This window comes from Chionomys nivalis, chromosome 20 (genome assembly GCF_950005125.1).
Source record: "Chionomys nivalis chromosome 20, mChiNiv1.1, whole genome shotgun sequence".
NCBI lineage: Eukaryota > Metazoa > Chordata > Mammalia > Rodentia > Cricetidae > Chionomys > Chionomys nivalis.
In genome coordinates, this window is record NC_080105.1 from 53,021,509 (window position 1) to 53,046,820 (window position 25,312).

The following is a 25,312-nucleotide window of genomic DNA, read 5'->3' on the forward strand; positions in this document are numbered from 1 at the left end:
TGGGCATAGGCAGAGAAGTACAGATATGTGTGCTTTATATTTTTTTGTAAACAAGAACCAGCTCATCTTGAACTTCTGTGCATATGCTGTATGAAGTAAAAATTGACTTTCTTCCAATTAAGGAGATATGCATCTTTGTTCTCAAGTAGCTTTGAAAGTGGAACAGTTAAATATGCAAGAGTGTTTTCAAACATACTAACCACTCTCAGAGAGTCTCATGCTGTAGACTTCTTATTACTATCTAGTAATAGTCTCATGACTTACTGTCTTCTCCTACACATCATTGTGACAGACCCAAGATGAAAATACAATAATTATTCCAATAATGGTCTCAAATACAAAGAACAAAATACTCCACATTGAGGCCATCACTATGATCTGTCCCCAGTAGAGGAGGTATTTCCTCTGCTTGATGACTTAGGGTGCCCACATTGAAAGAGGGTCCTACCCTGTTGCATTGAGCATCATTAACTGAGGTCTCAGAGCCTGTAGGGGACATTAAGATACTTTTGAGAACAACACAAAGTGAAGTCATGTGACAGCCATTTGTACAGGCATGGGTAGATTTGATAGCGTGAGGGAGACTATGTTCTAATAGGCACAGCTAACTGCATTCCTGAGGTATTTTCTGCTCCCCAAGGTAACTCTGCTACAGTTATAACATATGGCCTTATTTTTCCAGATTTCAAACAAATGAAGAATGTTATGAAGGAGGTTGTTTTTGAGCTCTAATACCATATAATACTTTCTAAAGTTCATGATAATTCTACATTGCTGAAAAGTATGTTCGAGCTTAGTGTAGCAAAGCTTTGGATTTTCAATGTTTCAAAATCCATGTTTTGTCAGAAAAGATGTAAAAATACAGCTTTTACTTTTGTGGCTAATCACAAATAAATCTGAGGGGTCAAATAAGACAAAGGCTGCATTTATCCCACACAGATGTTCCCCCATTCCCGTCAGGAGCTCACATTCATTGGTCTTCCTTGTCTTAAGCTTCGGTCCTGGCTTATTCCTTTGTGGGCCGCTGTCTTTGCTTCCTGACAGCCGTATCCTGTGGAAACCCTGGCACTCCCACCAATGGGATGATCCTCAGCAGCGATGGGATCCTCTTCTCCAGCTCTGTCATCTACGCCTGCTGGGAAGGCTACAAAACCTCAGGGCTCATGACTCGGCACTGCACAGCCAACGGGACGTGGACAGGCACAGCACCGGACTGTACAAGTCAGTACCTGCTCAGGTGGAGCCAGGGGTGGGAGTTCCAGGAAGCCCATAAGTTGAGGGAGACAGTGGAATTTCTGAATCTATTGATTCTGTAAAATCATTCAGGATAAAGGATTATTGTAAGTTTGTTGTGATGCCCTGTTTTCTTGGCTGCTTTAAGATTCTGTTTCTTTGGCATACCTAGCTGAAGCTATTTAAATGGTCAAGTAGGCTTTGCAGTGAAGAAAGAACCATAGAGAGAGGCAATGTTTCTCTGGTTCCAGACCACCCCCAGTTTCAAAAGAAATAAGCTATTTCCTTCTTGTCTGTAGCTATGGGTGTGTCCTGATTAGGAACAGCAAGGGCTGACAATCACACGGCCACCTATCAACAGAGTAGCAGTTTCCAATGTCAAACACAACCTCTTGCCAGCAGGTGAATGGAATCTGTGCTCTGGGGCTGGACCCCTCTCTGGTTCCCTGCTGCTTCCCAGAAGGACACTCACGGGGTTTGGTTCCTGTCATGATAATTTACATCTGTCTGGTTCTTTCCTGCTCCCTGCCTCTTAGTCATCAGTTGTGGGGATCCTGGCACCCTGCCCAACGGCATCCAGTTTGGGACAGACTTCACTTTCAACAAGACTGTGAGCTATCAATGCAACCCCGGCTACCTGATGGAACCCCCAATATCACCCACCATCCGCTGTACCAAACATGGCACTTGGAATCAGAGCAGGCCCGTCTGCAAAGGTGTGTGCCATTGTTTATCTGGCATTGTGGGTTTAGAAGTCTGTACAGGGCAGTGCTGTATTCATTCTGTGCTCAGGAAGCAGTCCCAGCAGCCAGGAGTCCCTGGAATTCTTCTCAACCTTCTCAACCTACGTAAATATCTACTCACTTTATTTTCCTGATTCACTGGTAACAGTTTTAGAGATGTGGAAACTGAGTTATGGAGGCGCTACAGTGAATGGCTCAAGATAAAAACTCTCTGAGTGGAGAAGGTGAGGTCCCTGTAACTTGTCCTACCTCTAGAACAGTGGTTCTCAACCTCCCTAATACTGTGGTCCTTTATCACAGTTCCTCGGGCTGTGGTGACCCCCAGCCATAATATTAATTTCATTGCTACTTCATAACTGTAATTTTGCTACTGTTTTAAATGTAGTGGTAAGATCTGTGTTTTCTTGGGCAGCCCCTGTGAAAGGGACATTCAGTTCCCAAAGGGGTCCTGACCCACGGGTTGTAAAACCACTGCCCTAGAAGGTGTTTGGGTCTGGCAGCTTTAGGCACTGTTGATAAATAAGCTGATAGGACTTAGGTGATTGACATGATGGTGAGTCTAGTTTCAGGAACGCTGAGGCAGGAGCATACCACTGGCCATCTGACAACGATAGAATACAGATGGAGGATCAGCACCCAAGTATTCTGGGAGGGGGGGGTCAGATGTAAAAAGGGGAGATGGACATACACCAAGAAGGATCAGGAAGGCTTGTGGCTTACACAGCCTAACACTCAGTGATCTGGTAGGCTCTGGCCAGATGGGGTAGGGTTGGTATGGTCACAGGGAAGCTGGACTGTGAGAGTCCTGTGGACACCAGGGATCCCGTAATCAAAAGATGAAGCATCCCACTGTGCTGTTCTCCTCTTACTGACCTGGCATCGGACATGAAGGGAAAGAAAGGAAGAGGCTAGGATGCTATGATGGCCATGCATAAACTCATGGCATTTTCCTTATCTGATTGGGAACAAGGGCATAAGAGTGGGAGCTGGGGCACTGAGAAGGTCTAGGGAATGGTGCTGTCATCTGGGTCTCAGAGGGACACTTGAGCCTGTGAATTTGATGCCTTGATGCCCACAGCTCTTGTTCCTCCACCCCCGACCAGACATGCTATTGGGTCACCCTTGTTCTTCCTGATGTGTCTAAGGGTTTCACGCTCTTCTTTGTTTGCTTTGTTACCGGCACAAAATGAATGTGTAATGATATACTCCAGCTCTGTTGGACATGTCTGGGTCAAGGTTCACAGTGGGAAGCGGTGAATTAACCCTCTGGCTGCTCTGTACATCTCTACACTGTGTTCCTTTAGGAATACCCATCCTACCCATAGTCAGTAACAGGGTCCTCCTGATAACCCCACTTCCCACTCCATCTCTTCTTGTCCTTTTCCCCACTGCTCACATGGTATCCTCTGTTGAACGCTAGTGTTCATCCTATTCCCACTTAGACCCCTTCCCTGGGTGGTCCACAAATACAGGTTCCCCCTCAGTCACCAGCCCTGAGAAGTTCTCAAGAAGTATTCACTAAGCGAATGACTAAATGGGCAGAAGGCTGAGTGTCAGAGCCAGGGCACACTTCCCCCTGCTAGGTGCATGTGTTGGTGGCTGTGTGCCCCACAGGTGCTTCCCGCAAGACCTGGCATGGGTGAGTATGAACACTTGCAAACATGTCCTCCCCTGCTGCCTTCTGCCACCCAAGGTGCCATTGATTCACGAGTCAGGAAGCTTCTCATCTTCAAAGGGGATGTTCGCATGTTGCTTGGGGAATTTTCCCGTTTTATAATAACCTCTGGAGTGCGGCAGATGGACCTGTGAGCCATCACGTCTTGCTTTGTCTTTGTAGTGTCCCAGAAAGTGAATACTGAACCCCCCCCCCCAAACTCAAATGAAACTCTAGCAAGTCTCATTTCACAGAACTGTGTTCAGACATTTATGAATTAGCTCTTTAAAAGTTATTCAGGGTGTCTGGGGAGATGGTTCAGTGGCTGAGAGAGTGCATCGCCCTGTTAGAGGAGCCAAGTTTGGTTTCCAGCACCCATGCTGGGTACTTAGAACCACCTGTAACTCTAGCTCCTAAGTATCTATCATTTCTGGTCTCCACAGATACCTGCATTCACATGCACATATGCACACAAAAATACATGTAATTAAAATCTTTAGAGAATTACTGTTCATAAGTGCATGAGTATCTTTGGGTAAATTATATGCTATCTTTAAATAAATAAAATTATAGATGTCAGGAGAAAGTCTTGCCACCTCTAACATAAATTTGAAAGCTTCACTGATGTTATATGACCAAGCCCTCCTTAGGTTTGTTCTTAATATCGGGAGTAAAATGACATAGAATTTTTTTCCCCTTTGGCCATGTGTGTAACCAGCACAGGGGTTGCAATACTGTTTCATCCTGCAGTGCTTTGTGGTTTGACTTCATGGTTACTTTTTCATGTTTATTCTGAACTAAGAAAGAAATAGCAGGAGGAAAACCCTCATGTTGCTACTGTTCCCCTCAGGAATTCTTTCTTTTTTAAAAAGGCATTAGTAACAGGAACGCTGACAGGAGCCACTGTGGGAGATGTGGTGGTGGAGGTTAAGGCTGGTGCTAGGTGGTATGGTCTATGGCAAACTCTAGGATGGGTGTAATGGCACAAGCTGTGGTCAGAGCCATGGTAAGAGCCACAGTAAGGGATGCGGTGTGGGGGGGGAGTGCGGGGGGGTGGAGGAATATAAACAGCCCTACTGGTATGCCATCAGTATTTGACCTATTTATTCTTGGCAACAGCTGTCCTATGCAGTCAGCCTCCTCTGGTGGCACACGGGAAGGTGGAGGGATCAGACTTCCGCTGGGGTGCCAGCATAAGCTACAGCTGTGTGGACGGCTACCAGCTCTCCCACTCGGCCATCCTGTCCTGTGAAGGGCGTGGCGTGTGGAAAGGGGAAGTCCCTCAGTGCTTGCGTAAGTCCGAGGGTAGAGTGTGTTCTGTGATCACAGACACTGGGGTGGGGGTAGGTACCTCCAGCAGCGTGTGTGATTGTGGTCAAATTGTGTGAACTTGAGACGTGAGCATGTGTGGCCAAAGGCAGGTGCTATTAGGAGTCTGAGGTGGTTCAGAGATCCACCAGTGTAGCCATTAATAGATTATAGCAAAGAAGAGGTTTCTGTTCAGGTACTGGTGCCAAGTCTCCATACCAGGGACTCGGGATTCCTAAACACAGCATCCAGCTACCTCAGTCAGGGGTTTATAAAGGCAAAGAATACAGTTCAAATTTGTTCTAGCAAGCAGAAGTTCATCTCCTGCAAAGCAAAGCAACAGGCTTATTGACAGAAACAGAAATGGCCATAAAAAATTTAACCCTTAACAGCCCTTAACAGTTGGATGTCTAATTTCGCTTTGTATTTCTCTTAGGCACAGAGACTTTAAACTTTTAAACGTAAAATTAGCCATCACCATAACATTAGACATCACAGTACCTTCTCCTTAGGTGTTTGCTGGTTTAGTGGCAGACTCTGCAGCCGCCCTAGGATCTAAACAGGTTTAACAGACTAGCCTGGTCCAGGCATGCTGAGTGCTGATGCGGCCTGTTTCTTTCCCCAGCTGTGTTCTGTGGCGATCCCGGCACTCCTGCCGAGGGGCGGCTCAGCGGGAAAAGCTTCACCTTTAAGTCTGAGGTTTTCATCCAGTGCCAACCCCCGTTCGTGTTGGTAGGTTCCTCCAGGAGAACCTGCCAGGCGGACGGAACGTGGAGCGGAGTCCAGCCCACTTGTATAGGTAACGCACTGGCACAGCGAGAGCGCAGGGGCGACTGTGGGCTGATGCCACTACAGTCCGCAGGCTCATTTGTAGCTGCGTCTTAAATGGTAGCCAGGTCAGAAAAACGATAATCAGTACAGCTAAGGGAAGGTCAGCTCCTTCAGACCATGGAAACTGATTGAGAAGCCTGATGGATTCTTACCTACCCAAGCACCTCCATCTCCAGCCAGGGCTCACAGCTTTGTCACCAGGGCAGGGGTCTTTGGGATGATGCAATGATTACCATCCCCCTAGCAACCATCCCCACAGCAAAGAGACTATTATTTGCAATTCTTATGCAAATTTACAGTACAGGAATTAAGAGCTTTCGCCTCAGCGCTGTTCTCAGAAATCCAATTGCTTATATCTAAAACTAAAGGCAGCATTAGAAATAATTTCCTTGACACTTTTCAATCCAGGATCATTGCCTGCCATTTGGCTTTAGGCTGCTGCATGTCAGACTGCTTTGGATTAGTAGTGTCTCCTTGACTTCTCAGGAGACCTAGGAGAACACTTTTAAGGCCCCATCAATGTTATTCTGGACAGCTGGGAACAGAAACAATGTGCCCACTTATCTGTGTACGTCCCACACATATGAAAAATGCCCCTGATATATTACCAGAATTCTCCACTGGAATATTATATATGATTCTCACCTTGAAAACTTAAGAAAATGATAAAGAAAGAAAGAAAGAAAGAAAGAAAGAAAGAAAGAAGAAAGAGGGAGGGAGGGAGGGAGGGAGGGAGGGAGGGAGGGAGGGAGGGAAGGAAGGAAGGAAGGAGGACTAATATGGATGAGCAACTGCAACAGCGAATCTGTACAAACTAGAAGATCAGAGTAGTAAATGATTTACTAGATTTTAATATTCAGGAACAAGTTTCTATCAACAGAGAGACAGACACCAGAGAGTGAGGAAAAATGATCTATTCGCAAACAAATGCAAATATGCAGATTAGATGTGAATGTGCAGATTAGGTATAAATTTGAAAATCTACTTTAAAAAAGGATAAAGAATCAAAGATGTCCAAGGAGATGGAGGCAGCCACTTACTTTAACAGGTCATATAAAATATCATGTGCATTTTGAAAGCATTATCTAATTTTGCAGGCTCTTTCAATAAAAGTGTTACAATTTAATTTTGATTGTGAATTGCAGATCCAGCCCACACCGCTTGCCCAGACCCTGGCACTCCCCACTTTGGAATCCAGAATAGCTCTAAAGGATATGAGGTACTTCCCTTTCCTTTTCTGTGCCCTGGAGGCTTGAGACCTAGTTGATAGCAATCACATGTGTAGAGTGCTGTATTCCTTGGCATGCGCGTATCACACGTTTGCACAGAAGACTCTTTCAACCAGGACTTCTAGGCAGAAGCCAACTCACCAATCCATTAGCATTGTGCCAATGGCTTTGTTTGTTTTCATTGAGAGGCACGCGTGACTGCATACTTTTGGTTTAGTGACATAAAGGGCAATTACCAAGTCAGAATGTACGGAGACATTAAAATAAAAACACCATTAGAAAATGATACACATTTCCAGAAAGAAAAGAAAAGCCAGAATACAGCATGTGTTCCATGTCAAGCTTAGCCATAATACCCGTTCTCGTGATGATCTTATAAAGCAGCTTCAATTGTTGGCACATGAGCATCGCTTTGAAATGTTCTTTTGCCTTTAATATGATGTACATCATTGCTACAATTAATGGAAACATACTTCAAATAGAAGATGATGCATTTGATGTGGCAAGCACCGGCCGTCCTTCGTGTGATTTCTCCCAAGTGACACCTGGCTGTCTGTGACATGACTCAGACGCCCAGAGTTAGATGCGTTTGCTCTTTTCAAGTTAATAGCCCCACCAGTCTAGAATAAAAGTCTTTTCCCTCTGCCACTTCATCCTATCTCTCAGGAGCACTGGAGTGTTTCTGTTTTTACTGGCACTATCCATCTTCCCTTGCTATTCTGTCACTTCCCTTTGGAGTCCCCCAGAATAATTCTCACAGTAGATGGGTTGAATTCGGCGCATTGTGTATTATGATCCAGGCACGGCCTCAGGCTTCAGCTAAATGCCTTCTGACAGGTAAATGTTCAGTTCCAAATTTCTGGTCATTTGGAAAATAAATGGGTGTTGCTCTCATTGACTCACCTTGGAAAATAACTACTATTGGTCACCACAAATTTCAGAATTTCTTAGCCTACCTGGGCACAGTATAGAGTCACAAAAAGCTGAACAAGACCGAGAAATGCCTCACCCCCTTCAAAGGGAATTAACAAGAGACAGCTCTCAACAACGTGACTCATTATTGTTTAAAAGACACAGACATGGCGTTTTAAAACTGAGGCTGGAACTGGGAGATGTAGCCGCCCCTGGAGTTTGCTTCTTCATTAGAACCAGATATATTTTTTCTTGAGCTGTGTGCTGAAACACCACCTCCAGGAAGGAGCCTCTTAAGTTCTGGAAGGCTCCATCTGCGTTAGGCTAATTGCAGAAGTCGAGCAACTAGCTACTTGTCAGCTGTCTGGTCAGCCCTGTCCCGTAGAGTCACAGGACAGGTCAGGTACACAGTCTGCTCCCGTGGGCCGGGATATCCAACTAAAGCTGCTTTACTGAACAGATAATGGTGGGGCTCTCTTCCTCTTCCTATTGGTGTATCCCATCAATGTGTCATCAGGAAGCCTGAGAGGTCATATGTGACAGGAACCATCCCTGCCGGAAAGGGAGCAGGTTGTTATTTCTCTCCAATTGGTACCAGTTCCTGATTAGATCTTTAGGAGAATTCTTTTCCATGGGTTATAAATCCTCACTGCTACTTGATCACATGAGCAGAGTACACCCCCAGCATGTCTCTCGTCTAACATGCTAGCTAGGTTCTCATGGTTTTAATTATAGTTTTTCCAAAATCCCCCAGTAGAGGTGGAGGTGGAGCGAGGAATAGTGCAGTCTAGTACTCAAGAGAAGACAAAGAACAGTTTAAAACCTCAGAGTGTGTGAAGACAGATTTTGGAATCTTTGGACTCTTGCTTGGTGCAAAGGAATGCCAGGGATGCTGCGAGCCCCCAGCAGAGCTGCCCCTCAGCAGACAGCTCTCTCGTGATAGCTGTTTCTTTCCTCTACCTTGCCTGTGGTTATGTTTCAAGTGTGGGAATGATGCATGCTGGGTGTACCCAAAACACGACCATAGGTCACTGTCTAAAAGAAACCTGGCTTTCTAGAAATCGCTGCTGGTTAGGTGGGAACAGGAGAAAGAATGTGGAGGGAGCTATAGCACTGAATGGCCAGTGACTCTGGCTCAGGGAAAGGCCTGAGAACAGCAGGGCTCCTGGGTGGAGGGAGACAGAGAGATGAGGCACAAGCGAAGGTATCAGATGGGAAAGATGTTCAGGTAACAGACATGGCTCACAGATTTGACACACTGAGGTGTGATGGATCCCAGGAGAGCGTGGCAGGTGGCCAGCCTCTAGAGCCTTCAACAGAAGCAGTTCGCCTGAGGAGCAGTCTGTAGGATATCAGATACAGGGAGTAAGGGGAGGGAAAATAAACCAATAGGCATAAATGGAAGAGGGGGACTTTTGAAATGTAGACCTCTCTTTGTATTTTTTTGAGATGGGGTTCCAACTTACAGCCCATGCTAACCTGGAACTCACTATGAAGTCCAGGCTGACCTTAAACTTGCAACCCTCAAATCTCAGCCTCCTGAATGACAGGCATTTGTCACCATACTAAAGCAGACTCTGTTGACCCAAATAAACAAGCATGTTGATTGTCAGATCCAGTTCCCTCTTCTTTAAACCCCGCCGCCGCCACCACCACCACCACCAGGACTGAGCAAGTTGTCTGTTGAGAGTGATCCTCTGCCATGCATGCAGAAGTGGTGTGCTCGTCCCTCCAGAGGCACAGCAGCATAGGTTTCTGGTACACCTCCCGTGGTTCTGGGGTGCTGGCCTTCGTCTGCAGCCCTGTTGCTTTTCTCCTCAGGTTGGAAGCACCGTGTTCTTCAGATGTAGGAAGGGTTATCACATACAAGGCTCCACCACACGGACCTGCCTTGCAAACCTCACATGGAGTGGGATCCAGACAGAATGCATACGTAAGTCCAGATTCTCCCTCTACAGCTGCAAAAGCCATTGCTAAGTGTCTGTGAAAAAGCTCACAGTTTCCTGAGAACCTGTGAAGAGCAATGGGTTCATTTATTTTTCATTCTCTAATTTTAATTTTGTGCATTTCTCAAAATGCTCCTAGGTTCCTCGACCAGTCAAACCAACCAGGCTAAGGACTTGGTTATAATGATGGGCTTTAATCCCAAGCTCTGATGCATCAGAAAGTCTTGGGAGGGAGGATGAAGCAGTAGGTGACAGGGAACTAGGTTCCCAGGAGATGTGAGGCAAATGCCCGAAACTTAAGACGCAGAGTGACCTCCACCTCAGCGCTGCTTGGCAGAAGATCCCTGAGGGCAGGCTGTCCTTCCACATGTCCACACGCCATTCACTGGATCAGGGAATGAGCCAGGGACTCAGTATATGCGCTCAGCTTGGCACTGTGGCTATAGACCCATGGACGTGTGTAAAGACTGATCACCGCAGCAGTGATGGATGGATTGAATTTTTGCTTTGTGATTCGATCACGAGAATGAGAAAGTGCTGTGGGATGTGGACTTAAGGATTCACGTCACCCACCACTTGTATCTTAGGCAACCCCGTACCTTGTGATGTTGAGCATAAAAGCATTAACTGAAGGCTGTGAAAAGTTACTGTAATGGCGGGTAAGGTGGAGTTTATTGTGTGTTTCCTTGTCAGGATGATCAGGTGCACACTTATTTTAAAGCTGACACATCTACCTCACTGCTCAACCATGTGGAGAAGCAGTCGTGCACTGCACACTCAGATGTGTGTGTGTGTGCATTATGAAGTGCATTATAATACAGGAATAAAGATTGAAAACGTGCCCAAATATGAACTATTGACAATACTTAAAGTAACTGAATTCACAACTGTAAAATTAGAGGTTTGCTTTGTAACCATCTTGCAAGTCCTTCACTTACAGACATGTACGGGTTTTATAAAATGAGGTTATTTATGGTAGGACACGAGTTTTCCAACTTTATTTATTCCCAAATTATATTTTTAAAAGAAGTAATGACTTATATAGCTTATAATTATGACTAAACTTCTAAAACACATCAAAATTTAACACCCATTTAGTTAAGCAATAAATATATTTGATGACACCTGACAAGAACCCAGGTATATATCTGAGCATGCACTGGTCCAGATATATTAGCTTCTTGGAGTGGTTGTTATTGATTTTTAAAGATTTACTTTCATTTTTTTATTTGTGCCTGTCTACATGTATGCCAGTGTGTACAGAGGCCAGAAGAAGGACCCCTGGAACTGATGTACTAGGAAGGTGTGAGCCACCTGACATGGGTACCCGGAGCCAAACTCAAGTCCTGTAGGAGAATAAGGAGGGATCCTAAATAGCAAACCATCTCTCCAACCCCACACTAAGGATTTTTAACATATTATCTCTTTTGTATTATACCAGAGTATTCTGTTTTTAATGAAGCTAGGATCTCTCCTCTAAATTTATATACATAATTATTCTTATATATGTATGTATGCATATATGTGTGTGTATGTTTGTATGTATACACACACACACATTTCTCAGGTATACAATCCCTAAGTAGATAAACCTTTGTAGAATCTTCCTCTGTTAGTTCCTATGGCCCCATGTAATGTAACAGTTTAAGAATGAGCAGACAGCCCCAAAGTTTTTTAACGGAGTAAATGCCTTTTCAGCCCATGCCTGCCGGCAGCCAGAAACCCCAGCCCACGCAGATGTGAGAGCCATCGATCTTCCAGCTTTTGGCTACACTTTAGTCTACACCTGCCATCCGGGATTTTTCCTTGCTGGCGGATCTGAGCACAGGACGTGTAAGGCCGATATGAAATGGACAGGGAAATCACCGGTCTGTAAAAGTAAGTCCCTGGTTGAGGTGTGCAAACATACTTCTGAAGAGCCAGGAAGCGCTGCCCCTGTGGTCAGGCTAGTGTGCAGGTCGGGGGCCCTCACGTGACATTGTGGTGGAGCATCGGTCCCCCACAGACAGTACTCCACAGTGCCTGGGCTCTGTGTGCTTGGATGTGTGCATAAGTGGCTGACACCAGGAGCAAGAGGGAATGGATGTGTAGACTTCATTATTAACTGAAATTTAGACCACAGAGGACAGGTGTTTGGCTGAAGAGAAGCATTCTGAGTTAAAAGTACAGTACGCACTATGACGTCAGAGAGTGGCGTATCTTTACAGTGAAAAGAGTCAAGAAATGACACCTGCAATCTGAGCGTATATAAAGTGAGTGGTGCTGTTTTTAGGATCACAAGCCATTGGGTGGTGAAGCGGCAGTTTTTCTTTTACTGATATCGGTTCCACTGCAAACTTGCAATCAGCATGGAAACAGTGCCTTTAATCGCTCACACACATGTGTTTACTGAGGGGAGGACCAGATCTGAGTTGGATCTGATGAGAAAGGCCATCGGCATCTGACCCGGGACATCCCGTGTGACAGTCACTGGGCAATGGGTGCAGACACCTCAGAGTACCAAGGCGCCCCAACTTCAGCCTGAATTCCCTGGAGCCCGCATGCTCACAGTTCTCAAGCCAGAGTCTCATTTCTTTTCATAAGTAGAAGAGAAAAAAGATTAATAAAATAGTTTGCATCTTACGATAAGAGCTGAGACCTTAGAAATCTCGCTTTGACCAAACTCCGCGATGTATGGGGTAAGGAAGCTGACGTTCTGCAACGTTATCCTGTAAGTCCACCAATGTAGTGGGATTGGATAATGAGGGACTGTGACATTTTCCTCTCTTGGGATATTTCCTGCTGGTGGCAGCAATGTCCACTCAGTCTGTCGGGAGCTCACCCTCGGCCACCCTCATTTGCAAGGCTCTCTGTTGTAGCACCTTTAGTGCCCACCTCCAGGCGAGATGCACAGAAACGGGCCTCACCACCAAGCTCAGTGATTTCACACACACGGAGATTCTACCGTGAATACCCGGGTCGAAAGTGTTTGTGCATACAATATTTATATTTTGTACCTTTTTATAAATCCAGAGGAAGGAGAATCGTTTCAAATTGACAATTTTTTTCAACCTGATTCCAAAAGATAAATGTTTTTGAAAATGATAATTTGTCTTTTTACTTGTAGGTAAAGGAGTGAGAGAAGTTAATGAAACAGTTACTAAAACTCCAGGTTCGTATACCAGAAGAGTTCTAGCTTTCAACCAAACTGATTTGTTCTCAGCCCTGCACAGTGAGACGATTTTTAGCATTTAAATTTCTGAATCTGTCCATCCCCATTAAGCACCACGCCTACACACATCTCTATTTCTTCCACCTGAGTGGCTCGTTAGTAGGATGTCACCACGTAATGTCACCACACATGGTGTGGTCACGGACTTCACTAGAAGACACACTGGGCACTTTGGCCCCACATGTGGTATGATGGAGAGCCTTATAAATAGGGTTGCAATCCCCTTCCTCGAGGGAATTAGCACACGCACGGAGGCGTTTGACAACTTTAAAGTTACTATCTGAGCGGTACAGTATCTCCATAGCTCAGGCATCCTCTGACTTCTGAAAGAAGGGTTTAGCCCGCCATCAGATACGGGCCCCTGATAATGTGTCATGTGCAGAATCCAATAGCTGCCCCGCTGTTCCCAGGAAAAGGTGTCCCAACTGGAAACCATCTGCATAGTGGATCTGTGGGAAACATGAACGTGCACTGAATGAACAAGGCGTATCCACCAGTTTTGTTTTAAGCCATGATTGACTTTGCTTTTAACCAAAAATAGTAAAACTTTGTAAAAATACAAAACGACTTGCCAAGTATTTTTTTTACTCAATTTTTAGCCCTAGTTTCTTAGATATAAAACGGTGTTCCAGAATCCACCTGGAAGGTTGTTTGCAATGCTGACAGTTCAAATTCTGCCTACCCTTTAATTCTCAGATGAGGAAGGAAAGCACCAGTGGGATTGGGGGACTTTCCCCAGTCTATACATGAGGAGGAAAAATGTGCTTTGAATTTTTGAGTGATCTTATTTAAATACAACTTACAAATCAATGACAAAATAAGCACTTGGCCAGGCAGCATTTCCCCCTGGGGAACTAAGCAGAATATGCTTTTGTTATTATAGATTTTCATCCTCACTTCTGTTTGCCAACTTTGTGTTGTTACAGATGTTAGAATAGCTATAAACGCCTTTGTTGGCACACACGTTAGCATCAGCATGTCATTCCTCTAAAGGGAAATGCTAATGAAAATGGTATTGGTCAGGACAGTATATTATAAATCTAATCCATGCCTTGTTCTTGCCCGTGACTCTCAGTAAGAGAGTGAGGTGGAAAGGGCCCCAACTAAAAGTATCTCCTCTGTGACCGATGATCACACCTCAGCTTAGAGATAGGATCTAAGCTGCAGGCTCTTCCTAATTCTACACAGCCAGGCTGGCCTGTCATAGCAATGTACCCACAGTACATTGAGGCATATACAACAAAGTCCTCAGCAGACCATGTAAATTCTAATGGGTAAATGGTCACTTTAGGGGCTGTTGTAACGTAAAGTAAGATACTTTGTGGGTTTTGCTTAAAATGAAGGTCTCTGATACATCTGTTTATAATTTAAAATGTTCATTGTTGCTTATTTATAAGTATCTGCAATACTTGGACGCATCAGCTTTTTACTAAGTTAACTTTAATCCATTCTTATCTTTATTAGTACTTTGAGCATACCCAAACCATAGGCGGCTATCAGACTGGATTCTTCCATAATGATTAATTTGCTAGTCTGGTTTTTGTAGGCTTGGCTGGTCTAGGGAGATGGGAAGGTGGTCGGTTGGAGTGGAAGGAAAGTATGGATGTAGGTGTTGCATGCCTGTGACGTCATCATCCATCACGTCGTTAGATTTGCTAAAGGCTATATGTTTACAGAGAACTAAATATTTCTCCCCAACAACGCCAACATTGTTGAGGCCCATGCTATCTATCTACAGTCAATTTTGACTAATTAAATGATAAAGGCATGTTATCAGGTAGAAATCATCTGGAGAAATGGTGCTAATGTTGGTGGGTATTTACAAGATGTCATTCTGTTTGTTTATAGTAATATCAACAGGAGAACAGGAATTTATATATGACTATTGCCAGGGAGACATAAAAGACAAATTTAATACCTGTAATAAACATTGAAAACCAAAGGAATAACCCAATTACCTTTTTGCAAATTCTTGTCACAGAGGAATTTTACGTTACAAAGACTCCCTGTCTCTTTTATGTCCATATTTAAGCAACATATATAAAAGTAACAGATGAGATTGCCCTGTCTGCCTTTCAAATTAACACTAGACTATTTTTTTCCCATAGAAGTTAGCATAGAATACTAGCTAGGGGTGTGCCTCTTGTCTTCTCAAGGCAGGAGCCATCAAGTACTGGAAAGTGCCGATTTGTTGGGAGTGGGGCCCGGACAGTTAGTGTCCTTTCCTCCAGGTCTCCCATGGCTGTCAAAGAATAAATCTGGAAGATGGAGGTTTGGCAGTAGTAGTCGGGGTCAGTAGAGCGCATTTCCTACTAGCTAAAGCTAACACAATCAGCTCACTGAACCCTCTGTACCTGGCATGTCTAGTAAATCCAGCACAGCCATTCTTTTCAATAACTTTCCAAGGAGCACTGAGAGCCACAGCCTTGGTGTCCCTGCTCCTTTGCTGCTTTGCACACACTCAGAGCACAGTTCTCAAGGTCACCCTTGGCTTTACAGCTGTTCTTAACTACTTCCTAACTGGGCAGTCTCAGGCCTTCCTGTGTTTTAAAAATGTCCAGATTCCACACCAATGCCTGTCTTAATTCTGCTCCGTTCCCACTTCTATCAACAGTTCCTTCTGATGTGTTTTTCATCAATTCGGTATGGAAGGGATATTATGAATATTTGGGGAAAAGGCAGCCTGCAACTCTCACTGTGGACTGGTTCAACGCAACCAGCAGCAAGGTGAATGCGACCTTCGCAGCAGCCTCACAAGTGCAGCTGGAGCTGACAGGTATGGGCCACGGTGTCTCCTTGGGGAGGGCCTGGCAGCTCATCTTCTAACTTCGGTAGAAACGGTGCTGTCTCTGCCTACACCGAATGCCATTCGAGTCCTCAGCAACTGTGATCTGCTTGCGCTAGTTTTCCTTTCCAAGGTTTATGGAGCTGACACAGAAATGGAACTTTTTAAAATTACATACATGACATACTAAATTAAGAACCCCCATTCCTATCCAGAACTCCGTGACTCTGGATTAAGTCATATGGGTGTCTTGACACACATGTTCCTTCTGAGTCTCATCGTAGGTTGATAAAAGGCCTGAGTAGCACAGAAAGCTCTGGTTCATAAACACTTATGTCAGATGTGCTCCAAGCATTTCCCATGCAGCATCATGATCGCTTTTCATGGATGCTGCGGCGTAAGAACTTTGCCATAGACCCATTCAGAGAGAGAAGTAAAGAGAGATTCGGTCATATATTCAGTCTAAGGGAAATCCACTTGGATTTGCAGGCCTCAGAATTTCATAAGAAGCATCATGTCAATAGTAAAGGCCTAAAGAAAGATTTTTCCATTACATGGCAACAAGCTAAGGACATTATAAAGAGATGTCCTACTTGTTCTTTCTATAATCAAACACCGTTGCCTGCAGGGAGTAACCCAAAGGGTACTAAAAGAAATGAAATCTGGCAGATGGATGTGTTCCACTTTATGGAATTTGGTAAATTAAAATATGTACACCACACCATAGACACGTATTCAGGTTTTCAATGGGCTACTGCCCTGAGCTCAGAAAAGGCTGATTCATTAATCACACATTTATTGGAAGTTATGGCCATCATGGGTTCCGGCGTGTTCCCAAGTGTTCTGGCGAGTAACTGGCAGAGTCCAGCTGCACACTAAGCCATCTAATCTCAGCTCAGATTGGTACTCAGAAAGGACGGTACCATCATATGTACATCTTCGGATGCTTTTTTGTGAAGTATGCTCTGATGCATTGCCATGGATAGCCTAGAAATTCAGACTTGCAGGGATCTTCTTGCCCATGTTCCCCTGTTCCAGAAGTATGGGTGTGAGTCATCACGTCTGACTTCTAGGGTTGTTTTATATTACTTCCCCCTCTTATAGGGATATATTGTTGTCCCCGAATGACTTCTTAAAGCTTAAGCTTGCCATGAATGACTCAGTACTGTGAGGAGAAATGTCCAACCAATCCTTGTAAGCAAATGATTTAGATTGAGTTTTGGAAATCCATCACATAAAAAAGAAACTAAAGAACTTTGTGTGTGTGTGTGTGTGTGTGTGTGTGTGTGTGTGTGTGTGTGTGTGTGTGTGTGATGAGATCATTCTATATATCCCTGACTGACTGAGAACTCACTCTGTAGACCAGGCCTCCTGGTTCTGGGAGTACACTACACCCAGCCCGTGTGGAACTTTTAATATTTAAATTCCTTAGTCTCACTCTGATTGGGCTTTCCTCCTCATAGAATTGGGAACTTGGTATTTTTTTTCCTTCAGTGAAATTCTCCAATACAGGCTGGGAGCTGTCTCAGTAGGTAAACCTTCACAACCCAGCATAGGTACCTGACTCCAGGTCCTCAGCATGTCTTCAAAACCTCTGTGTGCTGGTATACATCTGTAACCCCAACACTGGAAGTCACAGGGAGGAGCATCCCAGGGGCTTGCTAGTGGCCAGGCTAGTCAAGTGCTGGGTTCTGGGTCCAATCAATGAAAGACTCTGTCTCAGAATTAAATTGGAGAACAATAGGGGAAGGTATTCAACCGATATCCAACATCAACTTCTAACTTGTCTTTATGCATGGATGGGTGAGCTCATTTGTACACACACAGAGAGAGACAGAGAGAGAAAGGGGGGGAGGAGATAGAGAGAGGGGGGATAAGATCCAATCAGATTTAAGCCCTCTGTCTCCACAGACCATTGGGAATTCAGAGGTTTGGACCTGGGAGCTCCAGGAGCACTCAGGCTCCCCATAGTAGGCTACCTAAAGGGAATGACCAAAAGATGAAAGGAAGTGATGTCTGCAGAGCACTTGCCGGATATGTGACATTTTTCATTCTTTGTGCTTTTTTTTGTAATCATGAAAAATGAAAATATATTTGTTATCTCTCCTTTCATCTTGTAGAACTTGGGTCCAAGTTCAAAGATTTGGAGGTTAAATTCATGGGAAAAAAAAGATCATTGCCTGCCGTAAGAAAGGTGCTACTCAGAGTGAGAGGCAGGTGGCTCTTGTTAGTAGGCAGCAGCAGTGGGTCCCTCTCACTGGGGTGTCTGCTTGTGGAACTCACTCCTGGGATGTTAGGATGTGCTCCTCTAGGGAGTGATAGTGAGTTAGTATGTTTCCTGTGCAACTTTACACAGCACGGCCCCTGTCCTGTGTCCTCTCTGCCTGTGGGACGTATTACAGGTGCAGCACTGTTTGCTTAATGTCTGTGGTTTGTGTATTCTTCCCTTGGTGGGGCCCTGTCTCTGGGCAGCACCACAGCCATCCCTAGCCAGGTGTAGCTAACAGGGGCAGCTACTCGGTCCCTCTGCCTGCCTCTTGTGTTTTCCTCAAAAACTCCCCACTATGATGCTTTTCCTACGAACAGGGCCAGCCATCTCTAAAAGGAGCTGTGTTTTGAGTTAAGGTTTTGATCTGTTTTCTCTCCATACCCCTGTCTTCAGAAGCAAATAAAATACACATGAAAATGCTGGCTCTTTCCATCAGCAGGTTTGAGTTCATAGTAATTTCTTATTGGTTAGCGGTGTTGCGCACAGTGCAGTGGTACATCTGCTTGAGAAGAGTCATTCAAGAACTTTGGTAAGAAGTGATTTCTCCAATCCCACAGCGGTAAAAATACTGAGGTTCAAAATTCAAAATAAAACATACGTTTAAATGTTCCGTTGTCTGTGGTAGGATTTCCCCACTGTAACTGGTCCTGACTGGGTCAGTGAATAGCCAAGTCACAGACTCTGACTTCTGCAGGGCAGGACTGACAACTCTGACATTTTCCAGGGGTCTACAAGAAGGAAGAAGCCCACCTACTTTTGAAAGCTTTTCATATCAAAGGCCCAGCAGATATTTTTGTGAGCAAGTTTGAAAATGACAACTGGGGACTCGATGGTTATGTAAGTGCTTTCATGAAGTTTCTCACACAGTCACCACACTTTAAGGCCTGGGCAGAGGAGTTCGTGTCCACTGGGAATTCTAGGCAAGGGAAACACTGCCCATCCCTCTGGAACTCAGAAGGTACCTCTGAAGTATGGCCACCACTCACATCATTTGGTGCTGGCAGCAACCAGATCTCTGAGATGAGATAAGTGGCTCCAGAGTTAAGGGATTGTTGCTGCTAAGGGCAAATAGGTTCTTCAGTCGAGGCGATGCTCTTTTAATACCACAGCTTTTGCTGTCAGAACTGTGGCTTGAATATTGCAGGAAAATGGATGGAGCTAGAAAACATTATTTGAGTGAGGTAACCCAGACACAGAAAGACAGTTATCACATGTACTCGCTCATAGGTGGTTTTTAAACATAAACCAAAGAAAACCAGCCTACAAACCACAATCCCAGAGAGCTTAGACAACAATGAGGACACTGAGAGAGACTTACATAGATCTAATCTACATGGGAAGTAGAAAGTAGAAAAAGACAAGATCTCCTGAGTAAATTGGGAGCATGGGGACCTTGGAGGAGGATTGAAAGGAGAAGGGGAGAGGCAGGGAGGGGAGCAGAGAAAAATGTAGAGCTCAATAAAAATCAATAAAAAAATTTAAAAATTCTCTGAAGGCTCCAAAAGAGTCATGATCAGAAAACACAGAAAGCAAAGTGGCCATGCTCCACTTGGTGGTTTTCTCTGCAAGTTTGACATTGGTTCTTTTCCAGTTCACTATCGAACAGAGTTACACAGCCTCCCATGATGCTGTTGGAGTTCATCCCGGTGAAATCATATAATGAGAGCTGTGCACTGATGGACAGTGTTCCTCATTAGGGAAGGTCGTGCCCAGTGCTGGTCGAGATCCAACTGGGACAATGATCCTTCCCATTGTTGCTTTAACTTTAGCTCCATCCTGATTTTCCATTTCCCTATGTCACTAAAATTAGTTGGGGGAAAATTACGCTCTGGTCATGCGGTGTCTAAATCTGTGTGGTAACAGGTTTGGGTGACAGCTGTGTTTTCTCTCCTTTTTCTTGTGCTTTGCCCTCCTTTCTGCACACCAGGTGTCCTCAGGACTTGAGAGAGGGGGATTCTCCTTTCAGGGTGACATACATGGAAAAGACTTTGGGAAGTTCAAGCTGGAAAGACAAGGTAAGCTTACCTATTGTTCGTTCATTGTTTGTTTAAAGCAGCTAGCAGTTGGGCCTTTAAATGACCCTCTGAGAAGAAGCTGCAAAGAGGTGACCCACAAAGGTGAACAGGAGGAACTGGGGTATCAGCTGGGTCTTATAAATAGTACTTTGATTAATTCCTTGAGAATTTCATGTAATAGATAACATTCACCCCTTCTCCCCCCAACTCCTCCCCATCCACTCCTACCTCCCTACCTAGCCAACTCTAGAATGACCCACTAGGTGAGATTCCAACCAGGATTTGCTTTGTGTGCTGAGTTCTGCTCTCTTGGAGGCCATTATCCACGCCCACAAACAAGGAAGCAGAAGTACTTGTGAAATGAGATTAGCACTGTATTTTAACCTGGGCAGAATAATCTGATTTACTTGCTTGTATGCTGTCATCGGCACATTGATTTTTTTTTTTTTTTTGTGGGGAAGAATTTTGCGGTGCAGACATTGGTCCTACAGACTTAGACACAGGAAGCCAGCATGAGACCGTGAACTGGGATGACTGCCACTGATGGCACATTGACAGGACTGCCATCCAGATACCCAAGACAGGGAAGGAAAGAGGTCGCCTACCTATAGGTTACCAAACAAAAACTAATCAGTAAGGATAAGACATTATAAAATATTACCTTTCTGCCATCCTATATTCAGTCTCCAAATCAGAACTTGAATGCATGTCAGCAGTGGCTGAGACAATCTTTCAAAATAGATTGTGTTATCTGCATATAATGAAACCAAACAAATGCATCAGACTAACACTAGCCAGGGCTAAAGTTTGTCCCTTGCTCTAGGCCAAATCCAGCCCCCATTTTCCCTCCTTTCTTCTGTTTCCCTCCCTCTGGCAATGGTCACAGACACTGGTGAGCTGCCCTGGAGACTCCAGGCACGTCAGGTTCACCTATCTGGTGAAGGACAGACGCCACCATTGATTCCAGCATGTCTTCTTCATATTCCCGCATTCTTTTCAACAGAACAAAGTAACAGCTTGTGTTAACAAGAAATCTTTATCCCCCTGGGATGGTGACCTTATTGTAAGAAAGAAACAATTTGCTTTAGAAAATAATTTGGATCCCAAGTGAGTCTCCTTTTCAGCTAATCAGAAAAGCCAATGTTTTAGTGATGCCCCAGTGGCCATCATTCATTCAAGAATGCTGGATAAAACCCTTTTTTATTTTTTATGGATGAAAATAACAACCTCCTAATTGTCTTCAGTCAATAGATTAACAAAATAAAAGTGATTATGGTTGAATGGGTACTGAAATTAAGTTAATCTGAAAGACAATTTTACTGTGGAAACATCCTCACGATGCTAAGTATGAATCGGCTTCCATGGGAAAAGTGAGTGACGCCCCCATACACACAGGATGAGAGAAAATATGTGAACGTGATAAATTTGAGCACACATGGCTCCGTATCATAGAAGCCGATGACCAAGCCAACAACACAGGAACTGGGGAGCCTAAGTTTCCCAGATCCTATACAAGCAGACAGCAAGCCCACAAAAGAGTTGGACATTTTCTTAACGTCTCCTCCCATTGCCGAGATGAAGCATTCTGCCAGGAGTAGGTTAAGGGAGAAAGGCTTCATGCTGCCTAGTAGTGCAGGTTACAGTTCACCATGGCTGGAAGTCAAGTGGGAGTTTACACACACACGTCACACACAATCAGAAACAGAGAGCAATGAACACACGCTCTGTTCACTTTTCCAATTCATACAGTCCAGCATCCCAGATCCATGGGGAGTGGATCTTACCATAGCCTCTATTAATGCGATTAGGATAATTCCCCATAGGCATACCCAGAGTCTTGTCTGTCAGGTTGTTATAGATCTCATCAAGCTGACAATTGAGATGAACAGTGTCAGAGAAGATTAGCCACTGGGAAAATGCAAAGCAAAACTACACGGAGACACTACTTTGCACGCCCTGTTACAGCTGGGAAACAAAATCAAAACAAGTTTTGTCAAAGAGGCAAAGGGACTGGAGTTCAGATTCCGCCAGCAGAATGTGAAGCCATTCAACTGTTCTGATTAAAGGAGTTTGTCAGAATTCGACACAGAGTTAAATAGAGAACGGCACCCCTCCTTGACTTGCCAAGAGAACTGAGCACACGTCCTCACACACATGTCCCAAATGCTTTAAGCATCATCTGTATCATCACTCAAGAAGAAGCTTTCCAAAAGTCCATCAGCTAAGAAAAAAATTATTCAAGAAAAAATGTGGTGTGTACATCAATGCATGAATTATCAGTCCACATTAGAAAAGTAGTAAAATACTGATGCTTGATAAGATGGGGTGACCTGTGAGCCTTGAGGCTAATTGAAAAGTCTAGAGGATTCCATTTGCATAGCTAGGTCAGAACAGGAAAGTCCACAGAGAGCAAGTTTGATGAGCAATCTTCAGGAAAGAACACTGGGTGGCTTTGTCGTGGGATGGAAATTCTGATTCTTGTGTTCACCTTTAAAATATATCATAGACAGCTATTTTTGCCTAAGCAGTACCTAATGCCATCAAATTCCAACTCTTTTTGTCTTCTAGATCCTTCCAACTCGGATGCAGATTCTTCGAATCATTACCAGGGCACCAGCAGCGGCTCTGTGGCAGCTGCAATTCTCGTTCCCTTCTTTGCTCTAATTTTATCAGGGTTTGCATTTTACCTCTACAAACACAGGTATGGCAGAGGCAGGAGTTTCCTGCAAGGGTTCTTGGTATGGTGTGTCGGCTTGAACAGCTGTGTGCTTGAATTCTCATGCTCATAGTATGGTACGTTGCCAAAAAGTTGACGTGGTATGCTGAGGTGCTTTCTTAGATTTGAGCGTGTAGACTCTGGAGTGTCTGCGGATGATTTTTGTTTGGATCCATGTTTCCTTGTTTGATTCTTATCTGTTTTGTCAGCAGGGCATGTCTAAGTAGTTAACTTTAAAGGAATGGATGACTGGCCTGAAACTAAGCATGTATTTGCTGGTCATTGGTCCTAAGGACTTCAGAGCCTTAGGAGAGTTGCAGCCTTCCAGCAGGAGAGGCAAAGGAATAGATTTTGTGGCTCTTTCAACTCTATGAATCAAAGATTTATATATTTTTGATGGCTTTCTTGCTTCAGCAAATTCGAAAGTTCTTAGTATGTCTGAATAGTGCTCCATCTACCTGTGCTCCATCCCTTGAAAAGATACATTGACATCTATTAACATGAAAATCCTTATTAATGGGAAATGTCAGAATTTAGGGGGATTGGAGAAATTTGAGCAAATGGATTCTTTTCTTTGGAGTTTATATGTATGCACAGAGTTTAAATAAGTTATGTACTGAATTTCTTTAAATGTGCAACTGCCTTACTCTTAAGTAAACACAAGATTCTAAGACTCTCAGTAGTTTGTAGCTCTGTCCTCATTGCCTGTGGCTATCAGTATTCTTATTTTAAAAACACAACCACGGGAAAGAAATCCCAGAGGTTGGTCGCTTTCTGCTCAGCTTGGTCCTGGGATCCTGACTAAGGTGATAAGGGAATGAAGAAAGATCACACGTGGAGATACTTGCATCAGAAAGCTGGGTCACACTTGCTTACCTGGAACGGCACCAACCATGCCATCAGCCAGGACCTCAGCATGTTCCTTCCACACAGCGCAATGGAGAGAGGCTAGTTCTCCTTGGTAGGAGGTCTGTGGCAGGGCGCAGTCTCAGGTTGCAGTTTTTAAGGAGGAAGCTGCTAAGTTTTGCACACACTTTGACTTTGTTTTAAGCTTCACTTCCTATGGGGAAGGCTTTGCCACTTCCGTATGCCTGAGTCACTGGGTCTTGGATATGGCTGTGCCCACGTGAAAAGATACACATTTATGCAAGGCTTCCTCTGCTCCCCACAGACATACAAACCACATTGTTAACGTTTATTTTGAAGAAAATGGTACACCAATTCGTCTCTCTGCTGATGGCACAGCTACCCCATGTCCCACAGTACCATGGCAGGAAGCAGTTTTATTTTTAAAAGGATGAAATTAAAACGCTCTTCTTTTGGAGTTGAAAGAAACAACAGGAATTCATAATCCCTGTCAATTTTTTTTCACCCGACTAGTGTCCTCACCACAAGGACGGGTCTGTGCTGTTACAAAGGTCAGACTCTGGTCTCCTTCAGCCCTGAGACCAGTTGGACATGTCCCTGTGTGTCTGAGACCTAGACTTTAACCTGTCTCTGAGAGGCTAACATCTCTGTGGGTCAGGAACAATTGTCCCTGCCAACAACAATACTGAACAATCACCTGTATTCATCTGTTACTTAAATGAGCCCTGATTATGTCTGAAGTCCTAGACAGGGAAGCATGAGGCATATTTAGAAAGCTACATCATTTTTCTTTAAATCCAAGAGCTTTCTACCAAGTCTCAGTGGTCAGGTACTTCCGTACCTGCTAACAGGGAAGTGAGCTGCCACCTTCTCCAGTGAGTGGGGCCTCGGGTGCCACTGTGACGGATCCCTCCACCTCATCCATATAAACCAAAAGGATTGCGTGGTGAATATGAAAGACAGCAGATTTTCTTCTTGGGCTCATTGGGGATACGGAAAGAACACTGTGATGGGCAAATCCACAGGATCTGTTATCTGTTTCCCAGTCATGTTAGCAAGATGCAAAAAGCAAAACTAAAGAAAGGATGTGGAGGGGCTGGAGAGATGGCTCAGAGGTTAAGAGCACTGCCTGCTCTTCCAAAGGTCCTGAGTTCAATTCCCAGCAACCATGTGGTGGCTCACAACCATCTGTAATGGGTCTGGTGCCCTCTTCTTGCGTGCAGGCATACACAGGCAGAATATTGTATACATAATAAATAAATAAATATATAAATATTTTTTTAAAAAAAAAAAGAAAGGATGTGGAGAGCCAGTGTCCCAGACCTTCAGCTGGGTGAGCCTCTCCTGAGTCCGTGCTCATAAAGTGCCCATCTCTCAGCTTCAGCAGATAGAGATATTCCTTAGTGATATGGCTGGGCGTTGCTTTTCAGGTGCCCCAAAGTCCCGGCAGGCTGGAGTTCCTGTCCCTCATCCTTCTGTATTGGGAAGAGGTCCTCAGTCAGAGCTCGTGGTTCTGATACCACCTCTCAATGAGCTGGGTCTGGGCTCTGGTATCTCTTCTCCTGTCCCTGTATCCATCTAACAGCGAGAGAA

The 25,312-nt window shown here is 44.5% G+C and overlaps 1 protein-coding gene across 2 annotated transcripts in view; it reads left to right on the forward strand.

The window, feature by feature from the left end:
* The window catches only part of Csmd1 (CUB and Sushi multiple domains 1), a 1,398,492-nt gene that overhangs the window by 1,368,203 nt on the left and 4,977 nt on the right, over positions 1 to 25,312 (forward strand). The window contains exons 58-69 of one of the 2 annotated variants that reach the window (XM_057752268.1): positions 1,045 to 1,221; positions 1,770 to 1,949; positions 4,750 to 4,923; positions 5,564 to 5,737; positions 6,915 to 6,988; positions 9,732 to 9,843; positions 11,555 to 11,734; positions 12,963 to 13,007; positions 15,682 to 15,843; positions 18,846 to 18,958; positions 20,049 to 20,136; positions 22,705 to 22,837. In XM_057752268.1, the coding sequence (XP_057608251.1) occupies positions 1,045 to 1,221; positions 1,770 to 1,949; positions 4,750 to 4,923; positions 5,564 to 5,737; positions 6,915 to 6,988; positions 9,732 to 9,843; positions 11,555 to 11,734; positions 12,963 to 13,007; positions 15,682 to 15,843; positions 18,846 to 18,958; positions 20,049 to 20,136; positions 22,705 to 22,837 (1,612 nt within the window). The remainder of the gene's footprint in view (positions 1 to 1,044; positions 1,222 to 1,769; positions 1,950 to 4,749; positions 4,924 to 5,563; positions 5,738 to 6,914; positions 6,989 to 9,731; positions 9,844 to 11,554; positions 11,735 to 12,962; positions 13,008 to 15,681; positions 15,844 to 18,845; positions 18,959 to 20,048; positions 20,137 to 22,704; positions 22,838 to 25,312) is intronic. The other variant, XM_057752269.1, reaches the window with a different exon arrangement.